The sequence below is a fragment of the Corvus hawaiiensis genome, chromosome Z (assembly GCF_020740725.1).
Source record: "Corvus hawaiiensis isolate bCorHaw1 chromosome Z, bCorHaw1.pri.cur, whole genome shotgun sequence".
In the NCBI taxonomy this organism is placed as follows: domain Eukaryota; kingdom Metazoa; phylum Chordata; class Aves; order Passeriformes; family Corvidae; genus Corvus; species Corvus hawaiiensis.
In genome coordinates, this window is record NC_063255.1 from 31340453 (window position 1) to 31368393 (window position 27941).

The 27941-nt window shown below is 41.9% G+C and overlaps 1 protein-coding gene across 1 annotated transcript in view; it reads left to right on the forward strand.

Annotated features, from left to right (window-relative positions):
- LOC125319981 (neuronal acetylcholine receptor subunit alpha-7-like) overlaps window positions 1–27708 on the forward strand; it is a 58063-nt gene extending 30355 nt beyond the window's left edge. Inside the window, exons 3-10 of the mRNA XM_048291848.1 lie at window positions 1642–1686; window positions 3340–3449; window positions 5784–5863; window positions 7033–7200; window positions 8897–9091; window positions 10378–10464; window positions 21149–21258; window positions 26652–27708. Of these exons, the coding sequence (XP_048147805.1) occupies window positions 1642–1686; window positions 3340–3449; window positions 5784–5863; window positions 7033–7200; window positions 8897–9091; window positions 10378–10464; window positions 21149–21258; window positions 26652–27173 (1317 nt within the window). The 3' untranslated portion in view covers window positions 27174–27708. The remainder of the gene's footprint in view (window positions 1–1641; window positions 1687–3339; window positions 3450–5783; window positions 5864–7032; window positions 7201–8896; window positions 9092–10377; window positions 10465–21148; window positions 21259–26651) is intronic.
- Window positions 27709–27941: the final 233 nt, after the last annotated feature.

Here is a 27941-nt window from a genome sequence, read left to right on the forward strand (position 1 = left end):
ACTCGAGGTAGGGTGGTAGACAGTTTTGTGTGAATCACTATGGCAAAGACCTGTTTCATGTCTGAAATTCACCTTTCCTGGAGACAGGAGCCTGGCGAGAGCCTAACTCTGGCCACAGTGCCGAAACAATCAGGAATCCTCCAGATCAATGATGTCTCCCTTTCTAGGTTGTGGTGTTTCTGGAACTCCAACAACCCAAATGAAAGGAGAGGAGATCATGCTACAGACAAGGCTCATGCTAAGAGTTCAGCAGTACCACTGGTCCAGTGTCTGGTGTGCTGGGGAATCAGTAAAGAGGAGACTTCTCTGGGCAGTTCTCCTTCATGTATTAGCCTAGGAGTCTGGAGTTCCTGCATGGGACACAGAAGAAGTAACTCCAGAGGACTCTCAGAAGACCACACACTCCTAGGGTTGCAGCTCACTGTAAGATGTTGCAGTTTGGTTTTGAGCAGCTCTTCCCTGACATTTCTGGGGTAGTTTCTTTGCATATGTACTGTGAGGGTAGCTCAGGAGGGTTGGAGGGGAGGAAAGGCAGAAGGAATGTAGCTTGAGGTGAGCAAACTGGCATTTTTCCAAAGTGAATAAGGCAGTTTAGGTTTTTCTACCTTGTTGGAGAGTAAGTACTGCAGTAAGGACATGACAAGAGAGGGCCTGCCTGTCCATGGAACTCTCTGCATGGTTTAAATTCCTGCCAAGCAGCTTGCAGTTGCAATGTCTCCCACCCCAAACACTGCAGACAACCATGTAAGCTTCCTAGGGCATGGACACACACAGGGACAGCTGGGCATACAGTGAGCCAGTCCCCCTGAGCACCGCAGCCTCAGCTCCTGGGAAGTGCAGGGCATGGCTATGGTCGTCTTTGTGGACCTGTGTTTCTGCACCACAGTAACTCCACAGCCCTGCTTCTCCCTCCCCACTGTGCAGGGTCCTGCACCTGCAGGGTAACTGCAGAAAACTGGGCACCTTGTGACTCCCCAAAGAACTTGGGCACCAGCTGGGTGGTGAGAGCATCTTGTTTCTGTTGTAAGAGATTCTTCCCCATGGCCTCTGCATGTGGGTCTGAACCTGCAGACTCCTGCTCTGTGCAGGTGCCGTGTGAGCTCCCTCTCAGGCAGCATCGTGTCCTTTTTTGTCAAGTGATAGCTTCTGCCCAAGGCCTGTCCTTCCTTTCCTTTAACCAGAGCTAACTACGTAGCACTGACACTCAAAAGGAACAGCACTTCCAGCATTATTTTCACCATTGCTTTGCAGTGGCCGCAAATACAACGTAAAGTGTCCCAACTATGACATACAGTGTGGTACTGGAAAACATCTTGTTTTGAGCAAGTAGCTAGAAGGTAAAACTTGGTAAGGGGTTCGTCCCCAGAAAAATAAGAGAAATCATCTAATACTTTCCTTTCTATTGTTAATCAGTTACGATAAACACAGGAGATCTGTGGATTTAAAGGATAGTGAAAAAGTCACGATTGTCTGGGCCAAATAGTGGTGTTCCAGTGAGCTCACAATCTACTCCATGGAGTTTGGTTTATGTACCCCAAGAGTCTGGATTCTCTAAAAGACACAGAAACTCTTCCACCTCTAATCAAACTATTTCATCCCTTTTTCTCCTGTCTTTTCTTTCCTTTCTCCTTTTGTTCAAAGGATGAGAAGAATCAGGTGTTGATCACCAATGCTTGGCTACAGATGGTGAGTAACCTCTGTCAGTAAAGTAGAGAAACTGTCTAATTGAAAACTACTGGATATGATTTCTTAGCTTAAAAGCAAGACTGCTATCTTATAGCTTGTGTGTAATGTAATGCAAGCAGTCATTTTGAGTCCTTTAAAATTTCCCTAGTGCTCCTTTTAGCATTGAAAATTAAATTCAGGAGATTACACTAATCCTTTGGACAGACGTTTTGACTTTTGGAGGAAACCAACTGCATTGTTTTGCCAGTGGATGTTGGGATCTAGTAACAAAGAGGGAGTTAGAGTCCCATCATAGCTAAGAAGAGAATCTTCAAGGCCCTCTCCATAACCAGTGATGGGAACTTGAAAACAAGCCAGGCACCTAGTAAGACCCAGGCAACCTGCACTTGCCACTTCTGGGAAAATCCCACCTCTGCATGAAATTGGGAGCCAGGACACCTGCCCCTGAACACAGAAGTGGTCACTGGACCACATGGAGACTACTCATAGTGGGTGATGAGGTGTCCAGGGACCACAGAGAGCCCAATGCTGCACTGCTGCTGGCAGCACCCAGGCACCTCTCTGGGATATTGCCTTCCCTCGTGCTTTACAAACCTCTTCCATAAACATTCCTCCTCCCTCTTCTGCAACTGCTCCAGCTGAGAATTCACCTGCACTACTCATGCAGGATAAGCAAAACTGACCTTCACTAAGTGCTTTGTGGGAGGGAGTTTCCCATCAGGTCTGCCTGGCTGCCTCTGATGAGGGATACAGAGTTTTCTTACGCTGTGTAAACAGATCTCCTCAAGGGCTTGTGCTCAGGAAAGAAGCAGTTCTTGAAGGAAAAACCAGTGGGAGACTTGAATGATTCAACTAATTCTGCTTTGACTTTTGCAGCCAAACACTAGCTTATATTAGTATGTTCAACTGAAAAGGCTGTTTCTTCCCCAGCTACCTGCTGGGATTTGCAGCAGAAATGAGTATTTTTAAATTGCAAAAACTAACCCAGACAAACCTATATGACTACAGGATTGTTAAGTCAGAGCCTGTGGGTGTCCTGTCCCTTGCAGAGATGTTCTTCAGTTTTGGCACTGATAAGGGTTTCCCTTGCAGCCCTCCCATTGAGCTTCATTGTAAGTCACAAGGTTCATCCCAAAAGCAGTTCCTGCACCTATCTTGAATTAACTGTGTTGAGGTGGAGGAGATGGGATCAGAAACAACTCCTTGGCATATAAAGTTCACTCACCTACCTCTCAAAGCAAGGTGGTTAGGAAAAGAGTCACCCAACCTCTGTAACAGATTAAATTATTTCCACCCAACGGGGACCCTCAGACCATGGTCCACCTACCACTGACCACCTCAAAAAACACTTCACCTCAGAACCAGCATACCTCATGGAGATGCCTACTGCCAGTGTTTCTGCTAGCCCACCAGGAAAGGTTTGGGATGTCTGGCTTCAGGCCACGAGATGAAGAGCTAGACACTGTCTTCAGTAGTCACACTATTATTTCCTCTATATATGCCAGCCTTTCTTAATAATTAAAGCCAAGCATTAAACTATTATCATACTGCTGCTGTTGCTATTGGCAAAACCTGTTCTGTTCCCATAATATTCCAGAGAATTTAGGAGACTTTTACAAGCTCATATAATCTGATGTATGTGTTTGCCAACAGTCCTGGGTTGATGTTTACTTGTCCTGGGATCAGTATGAATACCCAGGAGTGCAGAACCTGCGATTTCCTGCTGACCAGATTTGGGTACCAGACATTCTTCTGTATAACAGGTAAGCAAGATGTGAAATGGCCAGTAGGAGACTAGAACTAGGTGCTGAAAATCAGCTGTGCTTCACTGATATTACTGGCCTTTTGCCCTCTATGGATTTAGCTCTTACTTTTAAAGAGTAACAAAAAGAAGCAAGCATCAGCTAAGAGATTTTTCTAATAGCCAGTCCAACTCTTCCTTCTGCATGTCTTCGTCAGCTTTTTCTCAGTGAACACAGAGAGAAAATTATCTATATTCTCTTCAAAATTACTGTATCTGCAGGAGAACTATTGTCATGTATCTGTCATAGTGTTTCTGATTGAAGTAAACAAATGAATTATCTTCTCACTTTCCTTATCACATATTTTATAAACCTCTCCATCATTCTTCTTCCACTCTGAACACTCTCTAATCTGTTTTTCCTTCTCCAGAGATGAATCTAGCTCTCTACACAGCATTTCTGCAGTGTTGAATGAAGTGGAAGCTCTCTAGACAGCTTAATGCTGTTAAAGTTTCCTTAATGCTTTCCAGGAGGAGGGGATTTAGGGTTTTCTCTAATAATATCTTAGTTCTGTACTTATTTTTTGATCTCTTGCAAACCCCAGATGTTGTAATTCAGCTCTGCTGGCTTACTAGATTTTCCCTGTTATGTATATCTCTGACAGTTTTCAGGGTAATGCTTTTTAATTACCCAGAATAAATTGCATTTTGTTTCCAGAGTTCACCAAGATCCATCTTTCATTCCAAACCCTCGCTACAAGATATCCAAAGGAGGCCTGGAGACACCTAGCTTGCTTAAGTGTTCTTCATTACTTCAGCTTTGGTTCTTACTGTCTCTTTATTCCTTTTCGGTCTCTAAAAAGGCATACAGCTTGGTCGATATTACTGTAGTTTATAAGAACATGCTGAAATTCAGATAGATCACCAGCCTCCTCTTAGTCAGAAAAATAGATTGATTTGATGTGTTTGGCCCTTCACAAATCTATGCCAGATGTTTCACCCCATTTTCTTTGAAGTTAGGCTGATGTGTCTATGATTTCACCTTTAAAGGAAGTCAGAATTCTCTTTGATCTCCCCTAAATCACCATGCCCTTCCCTTTTCTCCACAAGCTCTCACAGATAATTGTTAATGCTTCAGAGGATATTTCGGCCAGTCCTTTCAGTTCTCAAGAGTAAATTTCATCACATCTGCTGAGTAGAATCTGTCTTATCTACATTTCCTTAACCCGTTCATCCCCTGCTCTGTGATGGACTCCTGCTGCTGGGTGAGAATTAATTGCAAAGAGTGAAGCACACAGGGTGCAGGATACTGCAGCTCTCTGCACCCTGTTGTTTTTTTTTCCCTTCCATACCAAGTGATGGATCGATCCTTTGTCTTTTCATTGTCCCCTTGTATTTATAAAACCCTTTTTTGTTGCTTTTTATGTCTTTGATAATTATCACTCATTCTGGACTTAGCCTTTTGAGTGTCATCCCCTGTTTTGTGTTGGGGACAATACTGAGGACTGAGAGCTCAAGACGTGGATAAAAAACAGATCAGAAGAGTAATGGAGGCTCTGAATTTTTTACATCTGATTGAAAGACAGGGTAAGAATGGTGTAGTCGTGCAATATAGACCTGCACATAGCCACTACAGGCAAGGCTTTACAAGTCAGGTGATCCCTCTGTGGTTAATTTTTTCCCAAGAGACCATCTGGAACAAGCCTCCAGACTTGCTTCTTTGAAGAATCATGTCCTTGTCTGATTTTATTTAACTCCTTTAATTTTCTCAGAATTGTTGGAATAGTGAAGAAATTCTCTTTTCTTGGTCCCTTTTGCTCTTGGAGTCTCAATGATTCTCCTCCTACAAGCTCCTAAAATAACTTCTCTCCAGTGGTTTTTTCCAATGCTGAAAGCAAACTCCTGTCCTCTCTGTCTCAGGAGACTGCAGAATTGTTACATCAGGCCACCATTGCTGTTACAATAGATATCTGGGTAAGGTACAGATTACTTGATTTATGTGGTGAACTGCCTCATTTTGACAGGTGCCCTAGAAAGGCCTCATTGTCCCAACTGTCCAGTTTTTGGATACAGCTAATGTGACACTTTTGCCACTTTTCCTTCTGCCTTTGTTCTGAGACATACAACACTCTGTGTGTCACTTTTTTAGGACGTTGCAGCATGCAAGCAGCCTGCCCAGGTGCAGGCCGACAGTAACTATGAGGAACTGAGATATTGGTCAAGGGTAAATTCCTCACCCAGATGTAGGAACATAATTCAGTCAAAAGGTTATTTTTATGTTAACAATTATATCTTTACTCACAGATCAGCTTGCTTTTTCTTTCTTTTGTTCTGTTTTGTTTATACTGTGTTACAGTGCAGATGAAAGGTTTGATGCAACATTTCACACAAATGTGCTGGTGAACTACTCTGGATCCTGCCAATATATTCCTCCAGGTAGGGCACAGAGAGTATTTGTTCACTTTTAATCACAATTTCAAGCAGATTTCCTTCATTAATGAAACCAAGGTGTTTAAAATCTGTCTATGGAAATTTTGCAAGCTGTCTAATAATGGGACAGACCCACTAAGAAAATTCAAGTCCATTATCAGTGGTGTATTTCCACTTTACAAATCAGTAAAATGTTCTCCTGAGCAGTTTGCTCAGAATGTCCAGAGGCCCACCTAAGGTGTCATCCAAAGTAAGGTGGTGTGCACCATCTTGTCGTGTTTCATGTGCAGTCCAGCTGGGTCTTTGTTGTGTGGAGACGTGAGCAGAGGAGACCCCAAGAGCAGCACTCACTCAGCATTGAAGCCCTTCCTGCCAGGCTGAGGCTACAAATCCAGGTCAAAAGACAAACTGGGGTTGGTCTCAGCCAGTTGGGCCCAAGTCTCAGTCTCTTTTCACCTGTGTTGCTGATTCCAGCAGCCATGGACTCTCCAGCAAACACACAGGCTATGCCACAATTGCTCACTGTGGTGGGCAAAAAATTCCTAAACTTTGTGTCATAGCATAGCAGTCTCCAAGCAGGTCCATAGGGCCCAGGGGGGATCAGCAAGAACTTTCCTGAAGGCTGCTCCACTGTTGTTCCCTACCCCTTAGGCCCCTTAAAGCATCCCAGAAAGTGAACTAGACACATTCAGAGTAAAATTCAAGGCTCAGTTAGCACACAGATGATAAAGGTCAGCACTGGGCAAAGTTTAGCACAAAAATGTATTGTCGAGGGACTGTGGGTCTGAGGCAGGCCTGACCAGGAACTCCTTTCAAAGAGCTGGTCACAGTACGCTCAGCCCCTGGAGCGTACTCTTTGCTTCTGTCAGACCAAGCAACACTGCCTGTACCCTGCTAGGGCCAGCCAGCACTTGGAGACAGGCTGGGCTGCTTCTCCATGGCTGTAGTGTCCTGGGCAACCTACCTCAAGGATGCAGTGACAGAGATCTTCACTGGTGGGGGAAGGGAGGTTATTCTACTCATGGCGGCATCTTCCATCTCCAATACTTGTTTGGTTACCCCATGACTGTGTCACGCAGAATTTCTGAAGACGAAATTTGCTCACAATCAGAGACAGATAAGGGTAATGAAATGCACCCTGCACGTGCTTGATTGTGACTGATTTCTATCTACAGGCATTTTGAAGAGCACGTGTTACATTGATGTCCGCTGGTTCCCCTTTGATGTGCAGAAGTGTGATTTGAAGTTTGGCTCCTGGACTCACAGTGGCTGGTTGATTGACCTGCAGATGCTCGAGGCTGATATTTCCAACTACATCTCAAATGGAGAATGGGATTTAGTGGGTAAATTGGCCAGCCTACAAATTTTCAATAGTCTAATTTTCAAAGGCAAACCTGAAATATATAGAAATAAACAATCAATTGAACATGGAATATAAATATTAAAAATATATATCTAAGAAGAAGCAAAAAAAGATAAAAAAACCCCCACGTATCCGAGACAGCCATTCAGCAACATTCATTGAACTGTGTCTGAAAACACTGTGTTCTGAAGCAATTGGCTGCCACCGAGTACATAAATGAAAGCTACTAGTCCTGACACATCTGAGCAGTTTGTCAGTACTAAACTTGGATGTGTCTTGTGTAGGAGAATGGAACACTACTGTCAAATTTACTCTAACACAACAGCAAAATTGATTGGTGTAAAAAATGTTTCAGCAAAACTTTTACATAAAGGGATCTTTCTCACCCAGAAAAGCATCGAAGTGTCTACCAGTTCATAAAACCTGCAGATTAGTATGTCTCTCTTCTATGCTTTGGAAGATACCTGTATTTTCAAAAGAACTTATGCCCAGAACTAGTTATTCAGAGTGAGATTCTAGTGAGTTATTTTGAACTCACTTATGCAGCTGTAAGTCACAAGCAATGTTACGGAAATTGATGGAACTTAGACAACTTCAAGGAGAGGTTGCAAAAAAGACATTTTGTCTCCCAAGTCTGGATATACAGATGAGGAAATAGCTGCCCTGACCAACTGCATATAAATGGCAATTTCTGCCATTTAGGGCATCTGAGAAATTACGTTCAGTTTTATGAGAAGCCAGAGGACTCCCTAGTGAAGTCCTCCTAAAGTCCGGCTATTTCAGAGCACTCCTCCCTGTCCAGTGCTCCTTTATAGTGGGTATCTTTGTCCAATAAATTTGCATACCTGATTAAGAGTTTGTGGTTTATCTGCCTTCAACCCTGACCTGGGGAGAACAAAACAGGGACTTATTTAGCTCATACAGCAAAATCATTGAGTAGCACCTCAAGCAAGCCATAGCTATATACTTCAAGAAAACTTTGCTAAGCCCCTGCCAAAATGCACACATTGTCACATCATCTGTCATGTCCACAGAAACAAAAGAGAAGTGAGCAACTTTGGCATGAAAGATACAAGGTGCTGAGTTCTTCCAGCTCTCCTGACATTTCTAGTGCTGCTGCAGTCCCCATCACGCAGCATGTCAGGCAATCTGCTGCAGCAGGATCACCATGGGCAACCCTGCAGTACATCTGTATTGGACAGCTATGTCTCTTCACCTTCAGATATGATAGTCTTTGAGCTCAACTTGACATCCATTTTGAAAATTAAGCCATACCCTGTTTTTCCTGACAAAAAAAATCAAATAGGTATAGCGGATCACAGAAAAATAAGAAGCAGTGGCACTTGTCACACAGAAAATCTGCTGCATGTGCTAGTGAATATCACGTTAACAGTATGTCACCATTCACAGAATGCAGGAAGGCAGAATGCGCATTTTTCTTCTTGAGGTTGTGATGCCCAGGACTGTTTTGTTCAGGCCCAGATGAGCTTTATTGGCTAAGCTAGGTTCAAGTGACTCAGAAGGCATGAAAGTAAACCGTAGAAAACACAGAAGGTCGACTAGGAGCAGCAGAGGTGACACACATTGGTTCATAAACCATCACTTCTTGGTCCAGTCCAGGGAGGTAACTGGGAGTCCTGCACCTCTCCCCACTGCTCTCCTCACCCTCTCTATAGGTGTCCCAGGGAAGAGGAATGAGATGTACTATGAATGCTGCAAAGAACCATATCCAGATGTGACGTACACTATCACCATGCGTCGACGCACCCTCTACTATGGCTTGAACTTACTCATTCCCTGTGTTCTCATATCTGGCTTAGCACTGCTTGTATTCCTTTTGCCAGCTGATTCAGGGGAGAAGATTTCTTTAGGTAAGTGCTAAAATATTCATTTGTTTCATAAGCATCCTATAAAATAGAAAATAAACACCTCATGGTTCTATGGTGCTTGATGAATAAAGATTTCACTAGAAGAGCAATAGAAGTACTTTTTTGGTTGCAGGAACAAGGATAACAGCTTTTTGTGTGGCATTCACCCATCCTGTGCTAAGCACCTACAAAATCTTTTGGACTGGGAGGAAGCTGAAGTTGTTGCTGGCACAGGTGGCAATAATAGTATTCTGTCGTGCCTGTTGTTACGTTCTTTAGTATGTCTCAATGCATTCCAGAGCTCACTAACTCTCTTTTTCAGACAGGACATACTAGGAAGCAAAGAGCGAAGGGCTGTGAACAGCAGCAGCTGGGCACTGGAATTTCACCTTCAAAGTTCAGCTCTCAAAACATCTAGCCATGAGTCCCCTAAGAACACAAGGGAGTGACAGCCATGGAAGGGCTGTTGTGTGTGTTGATAAAAATGGGAAGGGTTCTTCCAAGAGAAGATAGGGGAGAGCTGTAAATACACCAGACTGGCCCAGACGAGACCTTAAGAGTTAATTGTGCATGGTCCTGTCTCAGGACAGAGACTTTTAAATCATATGAAGTGTCCTCAGTGGGTTTTCCTTTGGTAAAAAATCAGGTATCTGAGCAGCCTGTCTTACAAGAAGTAAAACATAGGCTATTGGGGGTACAATTGCTGTCTATGAAATACAGGATGAAGATAAGGAAAAGAGTTATTTGAGCTGAAGTACAATGTTGACACAAAAACAGGAGCTGATTTTCATGCATTGACCTTTTCTCAGTACCAGGGTGGTTAGGTTTAGCAACAGCCTTTCCAGATAGAACAAAGAGCTTCTTTTAAAACAGACTCCATGGATTTGAGGGATGTTAAATAATATGCAATAGCAAAATCTAGACTCCTGTCTGTGCAAGTCTCTCCTAGCCCTTAACAGCCATTTGGGCTTTGTGCAATGTTTTGGAAAAGCACTGTAGTTCACCAGTTTTGCAAGCTTCGTTTCACTCAGCAGAAATTATTGCTCCATTACTTTGAGAGAAGTAAGGGTTTGTGTGTATTAGAGAAAAGTGAAAAGAGAGCAGATAGAGCTGCATCTAAAAATGCTCGCACTTTGTGGAAGTTCTAATCTGCATTGACAGACATGAAGTCATGGGTTTGGCTTAGCTGTATATCAGGACAAAAAGCTATATTTAACAGCAAAGACATCAGAGGAGCAGCTGCAGAGTTCATTTTCCTCATTCTTCCCAAACATGTTCACTCCCTCCAGGTATCACTGTCCTTCTTTCTCTGACTGTATTCATGCTGCTTGTGGCTGAGATCATGCCTGCAACTTCTGACTCCGTCCCACTAATAGGTAAGATTTTTTCTGCTTTGTGCACCATGTATGATGCCTCTCAAGAGCTGTTCAAAGCCAATTGGAGGACAGACTCTTTTTGTTACTCTAGTTTTGCATTCAGAAATGTCAGGAGTAAATGTCAGCCTGGACTTTATCATGTGCATGTATGAAAAGGACCTACATGAGGTTACAAAAAGGCACTGGAAAAAGCAGGTAACTGCAAGGATTGAGGGGACACAGAATCAACACTGCAGAAAATTCATCTTTCTTCTTCTGCATCATCCCACCTCCCTGCTGTTACACAACTGCTTCCTGCCTTCCCCCTTCTCCTCCTCTTCTATCTGTCTGAAGAGCAATTCAGGATACAACAGTCAAAATTCAAATATATCACTGGAACATTTTTAATATGTACAGAAAACTGTGGGACAGAGCATGATCTTGGGATTGTGGGCCAGACAGACATTGTTACATCCCCTGTTTTTTATAGGACCACCCCTTTACCTTGGTCTCATGGGGCCTTATTGCAGGGTAGAGAGAATAAACCTGTCCTATTTTTCAAAATAAAAAAGAATGAACGTTACCCGAAAGACCTGTGAATAAAAATCATGACTAAAGTACAAATTCTAGGCAGACAGTAGAAATGAACAAAATAGTCAACAATATGTCTAGATGCTGATGGAAGATGCATCACACAACTGTGTAATAAAAGCCTCAAAAAAGTTGTATAGTGACTGGGACAAAAAATGCATTTACTCATCCAGCTTTATTATCTCTCTTCAAGGATTTAAAACTAGGCCTGACTCTGGGGAAGGAGGATAAGCATGCAGCAGTAAGGAAAATAGCACACACAGGCAAGACTTCCTGAAAGCCTCCAAGAAACTTACACATCTTCGTGAAAGTCAGCAGGACTCTTGACTTTCAGTCATACAGGAATTTCCAAAAAACTAACAAAACCCCTTTCTGAACATATACCTAGGACACAACGGAGACAGAAACAATTCTAAGAGAAACTTGTGTGTAGGGAGGAGTCGCAAGCCATCTTGAACCACAGTTGATATAACTTCACTTTGTATAATGCATAACAAATCCCATTTAGAATTAGTAAAGGGTACACTTGCCTATGGCCAGTCCACTAGCTTTAACAGGAACAGTTTCTACTAATACAGTCTTCTATCACAGAAGGTAGGATTTGTACCAAGAAAAGCTATGAATAGTTACATATTTTTACAGAATTTGGTGCTGTAATAACAGACAATTTCTGCTTATCAGAGAATTGCTACCTTCCGCAGTATTCCTAGTTTAAAGGCCTGCTCCTAACTCCCTGCTCCACTCTAAATTGGCAGGGAGACTGCCTATCCACTTGGCTTCTGCACCCAAACAGCCCTTGTTCAGGAAGTGCTCAAAGCTGGGCTGTGCAGTTTTACATGATCTTGAGTTCTGAAAACCTTATCCTTACTCTGACAAAGTAATATAGCATCTTCTCTTCACAGTGGTCTTCCAGGTGATCCCAAAGGGGGTATTTTAGCTGCTGAACTGAATATGCCAGGTCATGATTGTGGTTTTTCAGTGTGATCTCTGGTCCAGTTAAAATCCTCAGAATTAACGTGAGGAAAAGGAATACCTTTGGAAAGTTCATTCAATTTTTGAAGAATCAGCATGGTTAGCAACAGGTTGCAGGAATAAACAAATCTTCTAAAGCATGTGGTTTGTGAAGGATGCAGATAATTTGATCTTGAAGTAGAAAGATCCCTTACTGATCTGCTGAAGAGTCACTGTTACTGGTCTTCATGCATGTGGGCACAGAGATACTTTGAAAACATTACTCCACATGCTTTAAAAATCTGCATTATATTCTTAGGGCCTCTCTGGATCTGGATGAACCCTTACAGCCTTTGCTGTTTCAGAGCCACTAATGCCTAACATGCTGTACTTTCTCCTCCTGCTGATCTCAGCTTTAACTACTGAACTCTAGTAATATGGGAAAATCTCACAGCTGCTGTTAGAGTGCTTTATTGAGGTAGCAAAGGAGAACTGGTCTAATATGATACCAAGAAAAGTACTAGTTTTTATGATCTGGAACATATTTACAGAGTAATGTGGAAATCATAACTTAGTTCCTCTTAGTTACGGGGAACATCAAATTATGTTAATAACAAACAAACCACCTCTCAGATTAAATAATCAGAAGGATGCAAGTGGGACAAGACAGTTCCTTTTTTGTACCTTTGCAAAGTGGGTCACCCCTTCCTTGGTATGTCCTCTGCCTTCTCTGTCTGTTTGTAAAGCTGCCCAAAGCAGAGATTCTCTTACTCCACACGTCCAACTTCCCCAAATGAGAGATTCCCATTTCTTGGTAGCCTACCAACTGTTATCTTAGTACATGTTAAAAGCAAGTCCACTTCTTTTTCTGTAAAGAGCAGGTGACAAGACTTGGCCTAGGAATCAGTAGCAGGCTACTCAGCACCTTTGAGCACCAGATCAGGGATATGAAGACTTTAAGGAAATTCAGGCATATGTCTATTGCCTAAGGAAGGAACTCATCCTTTCCTCAGAGATGGCCATATAACCATTACCAAAACCAGATCTGACGGTCTACTATTATTTGCTCAGAATAATAGAATCATTTAGGTTTGAAAATACCTCTAATTTAATTGAGTTCAACCATTCACCTAACATGGATCACGTCTTTATAAAAAAGAAATAGTCCTACAGTGTAGAGCTAAATACCTCAAATGTAGTTCTCAGATGAATTACCTAGGCCTTAAATTTCAAAAGGCAGAGCCTGAGCTTGTGCAAGAGCTCTAATTAAAATAACAGTACTTGTTAATACCAGTATTTGTTTCATTTTCATTTAGTTGCTGAACAAGGAAATCAACACAGTGGGACATGGTTATGTCTTCCCATGTAATGCACTGGATGAGTGCAATAATAAGGACTGGAAGGTGCATGAAATCTACATGAAATTACTGGCATTTATAGTGCAAAATAAATTTGCATAATTACACAGGTTTTTAGAAAGAGAAAAAACAATTGGCATATACCTGAGCTGTATCACACAGGCTTTATGATTTTACCCAGTGATTAGCACAGTCAGACCAGTAATTTAATTGTGTAGCACATCTGGAGTTCTCTGCATTTCCTCAAGTAATGAACTCCAGTTTCCTACTTATATGGACTCTGGGTAAAAGTAACTTTAAAGAGAAAAATTAAAAGTAAGTAAAATCACAACTGCAGCAAGATACACTTCCTACAAGGCATAATTAAGGTACCATAGGAAGGGTAAGTTAGGACACAGTTGCTGCTGTATAGCCATGGTCTGAAAGTCTTTCAGGAGCTATGCTCTAGAGGTTTTAAGTGCCAGGAGGGACTTACAGTACACTGTAGAGAAAGAATCCTTGTTCATAAAGTTGACTTGTGCTGGATTCTGGCCAAACTGTTGTGTTTGTAGATGTCATGGACTTCAATGCTTTTGATTTAAATGGTTGAGCTTATTGCTGTGCTATGGGTGATTAATGTTTTAAACAGAAACAGAGGCATCTTTCCCTGGTTCAGCCTTCTCCTTTCATTGGGATCTCTGTGGAAGGGCAGGATTCAACTTTTGAAATATTGTGGTGCCTTTCTTTGCATAGATGTGTGCTGTTGAAAACTGGGCTTTGAAAAGAGTTTCCCCAAAAGGGAGGGTGTGCAAGAGAAGGGTGGGAGCAGATATGCTGCTGGGGAAGGAGCAGCTATCTACTGATGTGAATGCAAACCCCGAGAAAGCTGAGTGAGAGCAGGGGGCCAGCCTGTCCAACTGGAACATTGCTTGGCACAGAAAGTGGATGGCTCACCGTGGAAAGGAAAGCTCTGCCCACAACTCTGCAGCAGGAGCAGCAGAGGTATTTTCAAACCTAAATGATTCTATTATTCTGAGCAAATAATAGTAGACCGTCAGATCTGGTTTTGGTAATGGTTATATGGCCACCTCTGAGGAAAGGATGAGTTCCTTCCTTAGGCCATAGACATATGCCTGAATTTCCTTAAAGTCTTCATATCCCTGATCTGTTTCATTAAACTGTGTTTTCTATCCAAAAGCAGCCTTGTAATTAAGACTAGGAAATCATGCATTATGAGGTCACTAAGGCACAAATTCCCTGAAGTCAATACAGATTCCTAACTATAACTCTTCCCTTTCTTTACTTTGGCTGGAGCCTCCTTAAGATTACACAATTGGTGGTCATGTGATCCCACACCCAGTGATATCAAATAAAGCAGTGACCAGAATAAAATTTATCATGCATTGCTGTAGGAAAGTCTTCCATAATGCTTCTGGATAAGCTGATAGTTTGGGCTCATAGATTTAAAAAAAAATTAATCTCCTAATGTAATGTTTAGAGCCTACCAAAATCAGCCAGTTTTTCAGAAAGACAGATCAATCCACAGCCCATGTTAAAGTCAGACATGGCCAAAAGCCATTGCTCTGGAAAATTTAGGTCAAGCCAATGAGGAGCCTAACCAGCACATCTTCCTGACTGTTTTTTTCCCCTGCCTGCAATATCATCTCCAGAGGGAAAAAACTTTTGGGGCCACATGGCACTGAAAAGTCTGTAGCTGTCTGCACTTCCCCTCTCCTGCTGTGATCCTGTCTCCTGCCAGCACCAGATTCTTTGTTTTTAAGAAAACACCAGTTCCCAGCGCTAGTTAGCCACAGGTTCAGCTCTTGTTCCATTCTGCAGTGAGACACAGGCTATAAGGAACCTACTTCACCTACCCACATCCATCTTGCATTCACCTCTGGTTTACTGTACTGCATTCCAACCACTGTGAGGACAGGGTGGCACCGTGCAGACAGACCCTAAAATGCCTGCTTTGAAAACTTCACACAGCTTTTTGCACTTGTATTGATCTAAAGCTCTGCAGGGCTTGAGTTCAGGCCCCAGGTAGCAGAAAGTACAGTCACACAGAAAAACAGCCAGCAGCACCCATGGCTGGACTCTTTAAGCTTTAGATCAAAGCTGCAATAAGCTCTGACTTACCAGCTCTCTGTCCATCCTAGCCCATGCTCTGAGGATGTATCACTTTCAAAGTACTTTGTCAATGCAGATAAGGCATGCTTCTGCCCAAAAGCCAGATCTTGAAATGAGATGTTCAGATGTCTCAGGCCATCAGATGATTTGTTTCTTCTATAAACATTTTTACACCTTGCAATTCAAGGCTTCCCCTTGCACAGGAAAAGTGGTTAATAACTTCTGATTGTTTTCCATGCCAAAATAATTCCTTATTTTCTACCAGCTCCCTCCAAAATAACACCATTGATTTTGGATCAAGAGTCTGTATTTTGTTTTAAAAGGATTTTATAGCATAAAGTGTGGAACACCAGGGAGCTGGTATGTGGACAAAGGTTGAAAGGGAGCATGAGACTCAGAAATACAAGGAACTGTCACTTCCTATGATTAACATCCATGTGATGGTTGACATTTTGGCTGGATGTATCAAATAAAGTATAGTAAAAATAAAGTTATCTTCATCTCCAGTTAGCACAACTGCATTTCTCTCTGTCTTATTTGCTGAGTTCCTCTGCTTGCTTTTTTAAAAATCACAACACTCACTTGCTGCTTAGGGTTCCATTATGATGATATTTTCCAGCTGTGTCCCCTCCTTGCTGTTCCCTACCATGTCTACGCTATTTCAGTAAGCATGAACACTTTACACTGTAAATAAATACTGTTGCAGCAGATGCTTGGGGTGATTTCTTGCATTTAGTCATACAGGAAATGAGACTGCAAATTACCAGGACAGGGAAGCAATGTGGTGCTTTGTCACTTTCAGGAGTTACAGATTGTTTTAAGTTACAAACTTAAGGCATTAGTTGTTCTGACTAGAGAGAGAAAATTAATCTCTTTTTACATTTTTTGTCATCTTCCTGCATGTTCTCAGCTGATGCCACCTCACTTTACTCTGCTCCTTTTTGAGTTTTTGGAGTGCTTTCCCCCCTATCCTTTCATGGTCCTGCCTGTACCTTGTCAGAATCAGGACCCTGCCCAATCTCTTTCACGAAACAGGAATTCTCGTTCATGGCAGCTCTTAAAGTTTCATACCCCATGATCAGTGATGCTTTTCCCAAAGCCAAGAGTCCTGAATGTTTTTTCTTTACAGAAAAAACCCAAACAAACAAACAAAACAAGACAACAGTTTTACTTTTCAAACTCCCACGTCTATTCTTCAAAAGCATATGGGAGATGAAGAGTTTCAAAACACAAGTACCATAGTCGTATGTCCTCTCCTGTATTTCTTTGCTGTCTCTGTACAACAGTAACTCACAGACTTTCTCCTCTATGTTTTGGTTTTCTTGGTCTCTGAGTAACTCTGTCATTGCCCTTTGTAGACTGCCACAGCCTCTGTGCAGCACCAGGCCTGGTCCTTACCATAGGAAAGACGGGTGTTTGGAAGCCCCTCTGCTGGTGTTTGAGGTTTTCAGCAACCTCCACAGTCTTCAGTTCATTAACCTGGACCATTTCCAGAAGGAAGAGTAGTGAATATCTAATTCTGAGCTCACGAGAAGCACAAAGCATTCAGCCCTGAATTTACTGAAATTACCGGACTTAAAGTGGCTCTAACCCAGTTGTTCATTTCACATGCAAAACTTGATGTTTTCTGAAAAGATAGAATAGAAACAGGGGGATGGCATCCAACATCCAGCCTCCAGTGGGAGGCATCCAACATCCAGTTTGATCAATGTGAATACCCGAGCACAACACTTTTCTCCATCCCCCAGTATTTCACAGGAACAACAAGACTGTAACTGATCACAATGCAGATGCTCTGTCTCTCTTGTGATTGACTATGGTAACAAATCTGGATCATATGATAACTGCTGACATGATATGGTATCACTGTTCAGTAACAAAATCAAGCCAAAACATCCATCCTAGGGATTTTGTTTTATTTACCCTGTTCCTAATCAGTCCTTGAAGTTAATCCAGTTCCACTTCAGCAGTATGTCTTCCAAAACATGTCTAAAATAATCCTAAGGTGCTTCTCTAACATCAGATAATGACACAAAACATCCAAAAATGGTACTGACTGCTCTTCAAATTATGAACTGCAAATCATTGCCATCCTTTTGATATAGGTGACATCAGAGTATGCATGCAAGGACAAATAGCAGTTCTCACTGACTTTTTAGAAGGCCTTCTGACTATCTGTGGTTTTATTAGATCCATATTTGTTATGACAACAGCACCTTTGTGCTGGGACAGAGGATGACAACTCCTAGATGTTAAAACTGCTCTCCAGATAGTATGTTACGTAATGCCTCTGGCAAAAAAGGAAAGAAAATCAATTGTGCAGAGCAAATATTTCATACTTCTTGAAGATCAATCAAGCATCCAAAACAGCTTTCTTGTTCACACAACTCTGCTGAAGAAAGCATCCTACAGGTTTTAAAACCTATGAAGAGCATTTAGAAGTGAGCAGTACAGACTGCAGTATCCCTGAGGAATGTTGCTGTATAAGTCAGGGATACTGAGGGGCTCCAAACACAGATCTTCTGGTCCATTTTCGTGGCCTATGGCAGCTACCCAGGACAGAGTGCAAATGAGCTACTTCCCCTCCAGAATGTGTCAGTCACTTCCAAGCTGTGCCTCAGAGCAGCTGAATTAACAGCAACCAGATCCCTGGTCTTTCACATGCATCCTGATTAGGAATTGCTGTTTTCTGACACTTCCCACTGTGAAGGGAATTGTTGAAGACTCCAAGCTGACCTAGTAACTAGTAACCTAGTTACAAGTAGGACACAAAGAGATGTTTAGTGAGAGTTGCTAAGCATTTCCCTCCTGCAGTTTAAGTGAAAGGAGCTGAGCTTCTTTGTGAAATCAGATTTGCATTTACCTTTGCCAACAGACTCACATGGGTGTAAGCCCTTTGTGGGAGCAACAGCTTCAAAGTGCTAAATGGATAAATGCTATAGGATTGAGAATGGTTCCTAAAATACTGCCAGAAATGGTCTGGTGGCTACGCCAAGGCTGTTGCTTGGGGAGTCAAAGCTCATTACTTGTCTCCCCCATGCCCCACCTCACAGGAGAGCATCCTATTTCTGTGCTCAGTAACATCAGTGGAGACCCAAAAATAGTTTGCTAATTCAGGGCAGTGTGGGGCTAGGGTAGAGTGAGTGAAGATTGCAGTCCTGTGGCTCCAAGGGAAGTGTTACCCATGAACATTGTAGTTTGATCCTTTCAGCAGCAAAGCTTCTCTGCTCATAGGGTTGCTGCAGAAAGCTGAGTCGTGGTCATAATCAGAGGGTATGCTAGAGGTGAACAGGGCCAGCTGCCTTGTAGTTGTCACCAAGTGATGGGTTTGACCTTGCTGGTGTGAGGGCAAAAGACTGTCAGGAACAGAAATGAGCAGACTGGAAGGTTGGGCCATGCTTTTAGGGAGGTGCATGGAGCACAGGAGTTTTCCTCACCTGTTCTCCTGCTGCAGGAAGACTATGTTTTTCTGCTGCCAGGAAAGAGAGAATGTAAGATTAAACCCTGGAAGGAAAGATCAAAAATGCTGAGTAAGTAAGGATATCATTTCAGAGCCAGGAATATTTTGCCTTGTGGGCATACCCACTGAGTTCTGGGGCCTTTCCTTCCTTTGCACAGGAATGGTCACTGAGTCTAGACATGGGATCTTGGCCATCCCTGCCTAGTTCTAGATTATAAGGACAGTCATGGTTTCAATCAAAGAGATGCATGGGCACATGATCTAGCAATTCCTTTGTGACCAATGGCTACTCGTTCTACATTCTCCTGTCACAGAAAAGGAGGCAACAGTCTTCATCATATCTCCAGCTAGAGATATGAAAGACCAGCAGCTGTGCCAGTCATTGCTATCTTTTTCCTCCACTTTAATTGTTGTCTCTTCAGGACTGGCAAAAGCCAACCTTGGAGCAATCCTGGGCATTTCCAGGACTTCAACTTTCTCTCTGAATACAGCACCTGCACCTACCTGTGGGGCATAAATCTACCTGCCAGATTTCACAGATATTTTGTACACATTTGACTGCCTCATACTAACACACAGAGCTCAAGTACCACGCACTATGTCCTCCATCCTTACTTTCCAACTGAAGACTTCAGTGTACCTTGAACAGGAGCACCCCACTCCACCCCCTCAAAATGCAGATGACACACCCCCAGCCTCTTCCTTGCCTACCACTGGGCAAAACTATAAAATATCTTTCTTTATGGGCTCCTGGCTTCTCTCTGGTTCCCAGTCTCTTCCTGAGAGAACTGTTTTCCATTTACTAGCAGATTTACACGGCACTTTCCTGACATCTGTTCCTGGGTTTACAGCATAAAAAAAAACCTGGGAGTCTCAATTCCTCTGCTAATCATTGGCTAGGATCTTGAGACAGATATTACCAGTTTTTTTCCAAGTTTAACCAAGTGATTAATTTTCCAAGGATATGAGAAAAATCTTAGCTAAAGCCATTTTAAATGGACCATTTCAGGCCTTTGAAGTCTGATGGCATCAAAATGCATAGAGTTTAAGTAAGTTATTTAGTGACTTATGGCAGTAATTAAACCAAGAATATCAACACTGCTGTGTTTCTATTACATGGGACATGTAGCAGCTTCCCTGAAACCTGGTTTGCTCTGCTTGTTGACTCTCCTCTCTATGAGTAAGTGCAACAGAGACCTTTAAATTTATCTTACCCTTGGGACTGTTCTTCTAATCTAGATACATAATTCATTTTGTCATGAAAAGCCATACCTCTTGAAACAATTGCAGTGTTGTTTTCAGGAAGGCCTTATAACCTCATTATTATGAACAAGCTTTTTCCTCCTGAAGCAGTGGGATTTGATATTAAGAAACACAGACAGAGCAAAACTTGCTTTGGAGCTTTGATTGAATTTTTTACTTCAAGCTATGGGCGGGAGGGCTTGAAGGGGTTGCAGTCTGGGGCAGTGTGGTATGTTCTTCCACATTGCGCCATTATGTCAGCCAGCAGTAATGCTCCCTGGTATTTTGCCACTGAAACCTTCAAATGTCATTACCCCTGTGGGTAATTCTGCTTTACACTCCAGCTTATCAACCTCACTCCTGGCATGAGGAAGCTGTACTGCCACTTAGGAGATACAGCTTCAATCCTCAGTTCTGGGTTTCTTGATTTCTTTCCTACACAGCAGATTTAAATTTAGCATTCAAGAAGGCTGTAGTGTGCTTTCACAGGAACTAGAAGAAGTGGTCTTGAGGACTAGGAAGAGTAATGAGAAATATGCCTAGCCACCTGAAAGCAGTAGTGGGGCAAAGGTGGGGAACTGGTGACACTTTTTGAAGGGGTCCAGAGGCACCATAAGGACAGCATCTCCCTCCAGCACCTCTGCTGGTACCACAGGAGGCCTAGGACTGGGAATGCTGGTGTTCAGTGGGTGTTGTCAGTTCAACTTCTCACTGTCCTGGTAGCAGGTGCAAAGCTGTTCTGGCCGTGAGGCTCTACACTCCTCTTCAGGGACAAAAACCAAACAGTTTTCACCTTTCGTTTGTTGTACCCCTTCCTTCAGAGGAGAGGAGGGAGCTGAGCAGATACACTCCTCAAATGCTCCAGTGCAGCAGACCAGAGAAGAGGGTGTTCAGATGTGATGCAGTGCTTCTCAAGTGTAGATCTCGAGGCATGGCCAAGGAATGTGCTCTTTGTATTTTCCGTCCCTTAACCAAGTCCTCCTTTTGCTTGCAGCTCAGTATTTCGCTAGCATCATGGTCATCGTTGGTCTGTCTGTGGTGGTAACAGTGCTGGTTCTGCAGTTTCACCATCATGACCCCCAAGCAGGAAAGATGCCCAAATGGGTAAGCAGTTCTGGTGGTAAATATTCAGCAGGTTACTACTGAAAGAAAAGAAAATTGTCTAAAAGCTATAGTAAGTTTCTTAGAAGTGAGAGGCAGAAGTTGTTCTCCATTAATCTGAAGAGTCAGTTACAAACAGCATAGTTGACACGTTTGCAACTGAAGGGAAGAACAAGCATACTAAATTTGCTTTCCCACTAAAAACAGTTTCTCTTATTCTCCATTAAAAATAGTTCCTCCTATTTGGCCTTTCTTTTTAACCTTAAGATGGAGTGGTTGAGTCATGACAAAGTAATCTCACTCAGCACCCACTTTGCAAGTGCTAATCCTGTGGGCAGTACCTTTGATTTCTTATCTAGCAGACACCAGTACTGACAGAATGTGCTAAACAAACATTAGTCTCTACTGGGCAGTTTGTCTGCTTCCATCTGATCTATTCCCAGTGCATTAGCATGTGAACCCTCTTTTCTCTACAGCAGCACACTTTGTCAGCCCAGTGAGGTCTGGCACCAATGCCAGCTGGCTTTCAAATGGAGTGTTTCCTTTAGATTTTCAAGTTAAAAGAAAAGTATGCTTTTTCTACCCCTCCTTTTCCTAATAGATTTTAGAATAGGCAAGGTATGCTTGTGTTTACAAAATGAAAAAGAACAAAAGCAGAAGCAGATACAAATAGTCACAGTCAACTATTTACCACCCTGTTTTCACAGGAGTCTGGTTGTACAACATCCTCTGGTATCTTGCTCACCACATTTGTCATGCTACACAATTATCCTGACATGCTGGATAATTGGATATCACATGGTTACCAATGTCAGCCCAAGTTCAGAACTGCTTTCTAATTCCTCTCTTAAAATAAACTGCAGTTTCAATGCAATTTTTTTTGAAGTCCAATAACAATTAAGCATACTTACAATTATTTCGCAAAGTGCTGTATGATCTAAAAACCTCTTATTTTCAAGGCAGCAGAGAATATGAATTCTGGATGAACCTGCATGTAAGCAAAACCTGAGGGCACAACTCTGGGGAAACGTGCTTCAGATGTCTGCATGGACAGAGTCTGCATCAGTGTAACAGACCCCATTTCATTGCTTGTCTGCTTTTTGAGGAGCCCAAACACAATGGCTCATGTTAGACCCGCTCACAGGCCCTGCAAGTCAGCTCTTGCTCTCTACCAGTCTCTTGTTTTCTTGGCTGGAAACACAGTGTGCTCCAAATTCTCACTCAGGAAGAAACTTGTTCAGTGGCCTGACAGCTGAACTGGCATACATTACAAAACATGCCATCAGGAAGCAAAAACTGTGGAAAGCATTACTGGGAAGTACAGATGATAGACTGTAAAAGCTGTAGACCAGACAAGCTGACAGGGCTGAGGGATCTCAAGAGGAAAAGAGTGAATGCCAAGTGTGGACAGAAGAAGCTGACCCCACAAAAGTAGGCATTTTTACTCCACAAGACTTAATTGTTAGAAGGCTCAGTTGTTAGAATTCATGGCAGTCTCTATTTTTACTTTTTTTTCTATTTTGCCTGTCCACCTATGTCAGGTGTTTTTTAGAGAGACATCTTGGATGACTTTCGCTCAGGAAAAAAAAACAATGTGAAGTGAAGAAGTAACTTAAGAAAGAAGAAAATTTTTGCATCTGCATTTCCAGTACCAGCAGCTGCCCTTACTTGCTTCCCACAATGTCCTCTTACTGTCAGAGCCAGGCATCAGATTATTGCAAACTCTAACCCTGATTAATTGGATATTGTTACAGGATTATTCTCACCTCCTGCTTAAATGGATTTGTCTGCTGGAGTCAGTTTCAGGGAGAGGCACTGGACAATTGGGCATGTGTGGGAGCTTCTGCAGACCCAGAAGATTTGACTGAATGTATTTCCTAAACACCTGCTTTCTAAACTATTTACAGTTGAGCAGTTTATTTTCCCTGCCTGTCTCTCAAGGGGTCTGTGCTTGCACTTTGCAACAGAAGAGGGAGGAGAGTGCCTGTTAGTGCAGAGTTATCCTCTCTGTAGGTGTTCACTTCCCTTATGCCACTGCTTAGAATTGTGGCTTCCTTTCTATTAATCTTTGATGACTTACAAACCAGCTTTTTCCAAGAGAGGAATTTAAATCCAAGGTGTTCAGCCAGGGCATTTGTTGGCTACTCAGTTGAGAAGTGAGAGCTGCTGGCTGATTGACACTTTTGATAATGTCTGCTGAGCTAGCATGGAAAAGAACACTAAAGAAGGCCCAGCTAAGGAGCTGGCATGGACTACAGCTCAACTGACCTTTCTCTACTGACATCCAAGACTGTTGTATAGGAAAGAGATATGGAGAGACCAAGCACTGCGGGAAGAAGGGGTTTTGTGGGAAAAGGCAAGAGAACTCTAGCTCTTTGCAGTGCCTAAATAAGGTTTGTTATGTTTCAGGCTTCTCGTTTGATATGTTTCAAACCTGGACATGCACAGTTTTGCTCAGGTTCAGATACCCCTTATCAAGAGAGCTTTAATTGGAGACTTTCTGCTCTGGCCTAGGCCAGGCAGGTGTCTGTGATGGGGAGCTAGCAGTACAGCTGCATTATAATTAGGAGAGGCTCACAGAAGGGTTGCTGAGCTTTGAAGGCATCTGTAGCTGTGTACTTCCTTCACAGAAACCCATATATGACAATGCAGGTGAGAGTATAGATTCATATTATCATAATCAGCTGTTCTCCAAAAACCTGTATCTTGCAGCTGTCTCTTGAATTAATTGGTATGACAAGAACAGATTGATGCCTGAATGTCTGTGTTTTCAAGGAAATAGGGCATTTGAAATTCAAGCTAATTAAAAGCTGTGTTACTGTCTTCTGGGTATTTATTTTTCTATGGGAAATGGGTTTGACTGTAGTTGTAAATGTAATTTCCCTAAGGAGTAAAAACTCTGCCTTGAAAAAAAAAGCAGTATTCCTATATAAAAGTGCTTTTTCACCTCACATCTCCTTTCAGGGTTAAGGCAGACATATTAACATTTTCTAATAAGAAAGTTTTTCTGACTTAGTGTTTTGGAATTTCACAGTCCTGGAGAGCTAATTTCTCTCTCCCCTTTGGCGCCGACACTATTGATACATCGCTAGCAATTAAGATCTTTATTTTGTTCCATGTTGTCCCATTTTGTGTCCATGAGCAGTCTGAACACATTGTAATTAAGTAAGTTCAATTAAAACCAGAATCAGTTTTTTAGGCTGCAACACTACAGGTTGCTATTTGTTTGTGGTGGCTATGGAGGAAATAATGAAATATTTAAGCAACATAATAGGAATAATGGGAAAACAGTCTTTAAGGACTGTCGTAATTTAAACCCAGCCGGCATCTAAGTGCCAGACAGCCACTTGCTCACACCCCAGCTCCCTTGCCTCATGAGGATGAGAATCAGAAAAAAACTCCAACACTTTGTGGGTTGAGAGAAGAACAGCTTAATAATTGAAACAGAATACAACACAATAATATGAATAATATTAATTATAGTGATGAATAACAAAAATATAATAATAACAGCAAGGAAAAGAGAGAGAGTAATAAAATGCAAGAGAAACAAGTGATGCACAATACAATAGCTCACCACCTGCTGACTGATGCACAGCCTGATTTTGAGCAGCAATTGACAGCCTCCAACCAGCTCCCCACATTTATATCTTTTTGGAATATCCCTTTGGCTAGTTTAGGTCAGTTGTCCTGGCCATGCTTCCTCATGGTGTTGTGTGCACCTGCTCAGTGGCAGAGCACAGGAAACGGAAAAGTCCTTGATTCAGGGTAAGCACTACTTTCCAACAACTAAAACATCAGTGTTTTACCGACATTATTCTCATATTGAATCTAAAATACCACACTGTACCAGCTACTAGGAAAAAAATTAACTCAATTCCAGCCAGAACCATGACAATGATGAAGAACAAAACATTCATTAGTGGGAGAGAAGAAAAATGGCTCACAGAAAATGGCACAGGGCTGTGACCTAGAAGAGCTCACACTACAAAATTAAAAAATTGTGTAACTGCCTTTCACTGGTCATTGGCTTTGGTTGTTTTTATTATTATTATTATTATTATTATTGTTCCTATCTGTTTCTGAGGAAACATTATCAATGTTTCCTCCTTTCTGAAATTATGCTCGCCATTACAGCAGGAACTCGAAGTGCTAACTGTGATTTCCCCTGTATCTGTACTGTGCAAACACAGGAGTCAACTTTTCCTGCATCTAAAACAGCTTTGGAGGCAAAGTGTGGTCCCAAGTTGTACATGACCAAAGTAACAGGAGCAGGATTACACAGGGAGTCCTTCTGAGTCAAGGCTCAGGAGGGAAACCAGAAGCCACATCTGTTCTCTCCTTAATGTCAGATTATTTGGCTTGCAACCAGGATGGTAAAGTCATCAAAGAGGCCTGTCTGCATGAAGAGTCCCTCTCAAGCACATTGCAAATATCCATTTTGTATGTGTAACACGTGGAGGGTCTTGTAATTACAAGATTTTGCTGATTTAGTTGGCTGCTCTTCACACAAGACCTTACTGAATCCACAGCCTTTTTCCTGCCTTTCGCAGTTAACAATGTTACCAGTAGGAATTCTAGCAGGCCCAGATTTCAGACAAAACATCTGAAGATCAGTTCACTGGAAAAAAAGTCTGGATGCACTCTCTGGAGTTAGCTCACTTAATGACCTTGACAAGAAACATATGAGGCACAATCTGCCATGTGCAAGTTAGAGCACTCTTGTGATACACCAGCGCACAGGGAAATGACAGCAGTTGATAGTGGCTCTCAGATTTTGAACTACTAAATGTAATTGATTTACTCTTTTGAAAAAAAGCCTGCTGTATTATGTGGTTGAACTCCTCAAAGGAGTATAAAATAGCATTCAAAAAAACCACTAACACATAACCAAGGTCTTTTATTTAGATGTAAGCAATAGAAGTGGGGGTGAGAAATGTTCTACAATCTGCCATATAGGGATTTTTTTCAGAAAAATCTCAACATTGGCCCCTAAAAATGTTTAACTGTATCTCTTTTCTTACAATCTGAGAAATGTTTGAAAACCATACAGCCAGTTTTGTGCTGCCTGCTCAATTGCAGAGATCTGGGATTGTTTGATAAAGACGGGTCTTCAAGAACCATTTTGTGAAGTAAGATTTTACATCTCTTTTGCTTGATAAGTTGAGTGTGCGCTGAACAGCCCTGTGTTCAAGACAGATCCAAAAAAAGGCCATCCTTGGTAAAAAGCAAGTCCTTCAAAGAAAAGTTTTGAAAGAAAATAGCTGGAGAACACAGAAATCCATCCGTATTTCGAAGAGACTGTGCAGCCTAACTATAATAGTCACAAAATGTTTCAAAAGCATTTAAAATGCCAAAGAGTCTTCAGTATTCCTGCCATGGTAACTCTCTTTCAGGTCCGTGTCATCCTGCTGAATTGGTGTGCTTGGTTCTTACGAATGAAAAAACCTGGGGAAAATATAAAGCCCCTCTCCTGCAAATACAGCTATTCCAGTCACCACCTGAGTGTAAACAGCATGGAGGTGAACGTCCTTCCCGGGCACCAGTCCAGCAACGGCAACACCATCTACAGCTACCACGCCATGGACAGCCCGTGCTGCCCCCAGAAGAACGACCTGGGCAGCAAGGGTGGAAAGATGACTTGCCCCTTAGCAGAAGATATTGAGCTTGTGCAAAAGAAAGCTTTAATGGATACTCTTCCAGTGATGGTGAAGATCCTGGAGGAAGTCCAGTTCATAGCAATGCGGTTCAGGAAACAAGATGAGGGTGAAGAGATCTGCAGTGAGTGGAAGTTTGCAGCTGCTGTCATAGACAGATTATGTCTGGTTGCATTTACCCTTTTTGCCATCATTTGCACATTCACAATACTCATGTCTGCTCCCAATTTTATAGAAGCTGTTTCAAAGGATTTTGCATAAGGTTTTCAAAGATGAGCATGATAATCAAAAAGTGAATATTGCCAGTAATTTTACTAGATAATTTAACTCAAATAGAGAAGTGTACTTATATGTGCTACCATACACAGAAGGGGATTAAAATAAATTCAGGGCATAATTATTCCTGATGTTAGTGATTGTAGTTACTGAATAGTAAATATATTGAACTCTGTTACTTATTTCATAGACTAGTGCCACATGTAATTATGTCATGATCTGTGGTAGGTGATAGACAAGAATTCAATACATTAAAATACTACAATGTATTTATTACAAATTAACATTAGTATCAACGTGTTACTATGAATTTGTGAACCTTCAGATATTATTAATTTAAATAATCATTGACGACTATAAGTTTTGCATAATTTTGTTGATTTCAGTACGTTTGTGTTTTATAATTACTTGGTGTGGCTGTGACATGCACTTCTCAAATTTGAAAGACATATCTCCACAGTCTCATGATGCTGTATATTGTATTTATGAAAATAAACTGTCATCATATTAGCTCAAACTAGCACGATGACTGGGATGTTTTCTTGGTAAATTTGTTAATAATGTATCTTTCTCAGAAAATAACATTTTTTTTCTTTTAATTAGGACATATTGGTTGTGACATTGAAAAGAAAATTCTTTCTCCTTGCTGACAATCATATATATCGTTAACAATGCCTTCTTAGCTGTCTCACTTCCTAACTGTTTCTGTCACCTTGGAACCTTAATTAATTTAAAATATCTCTGCTCTCTTGG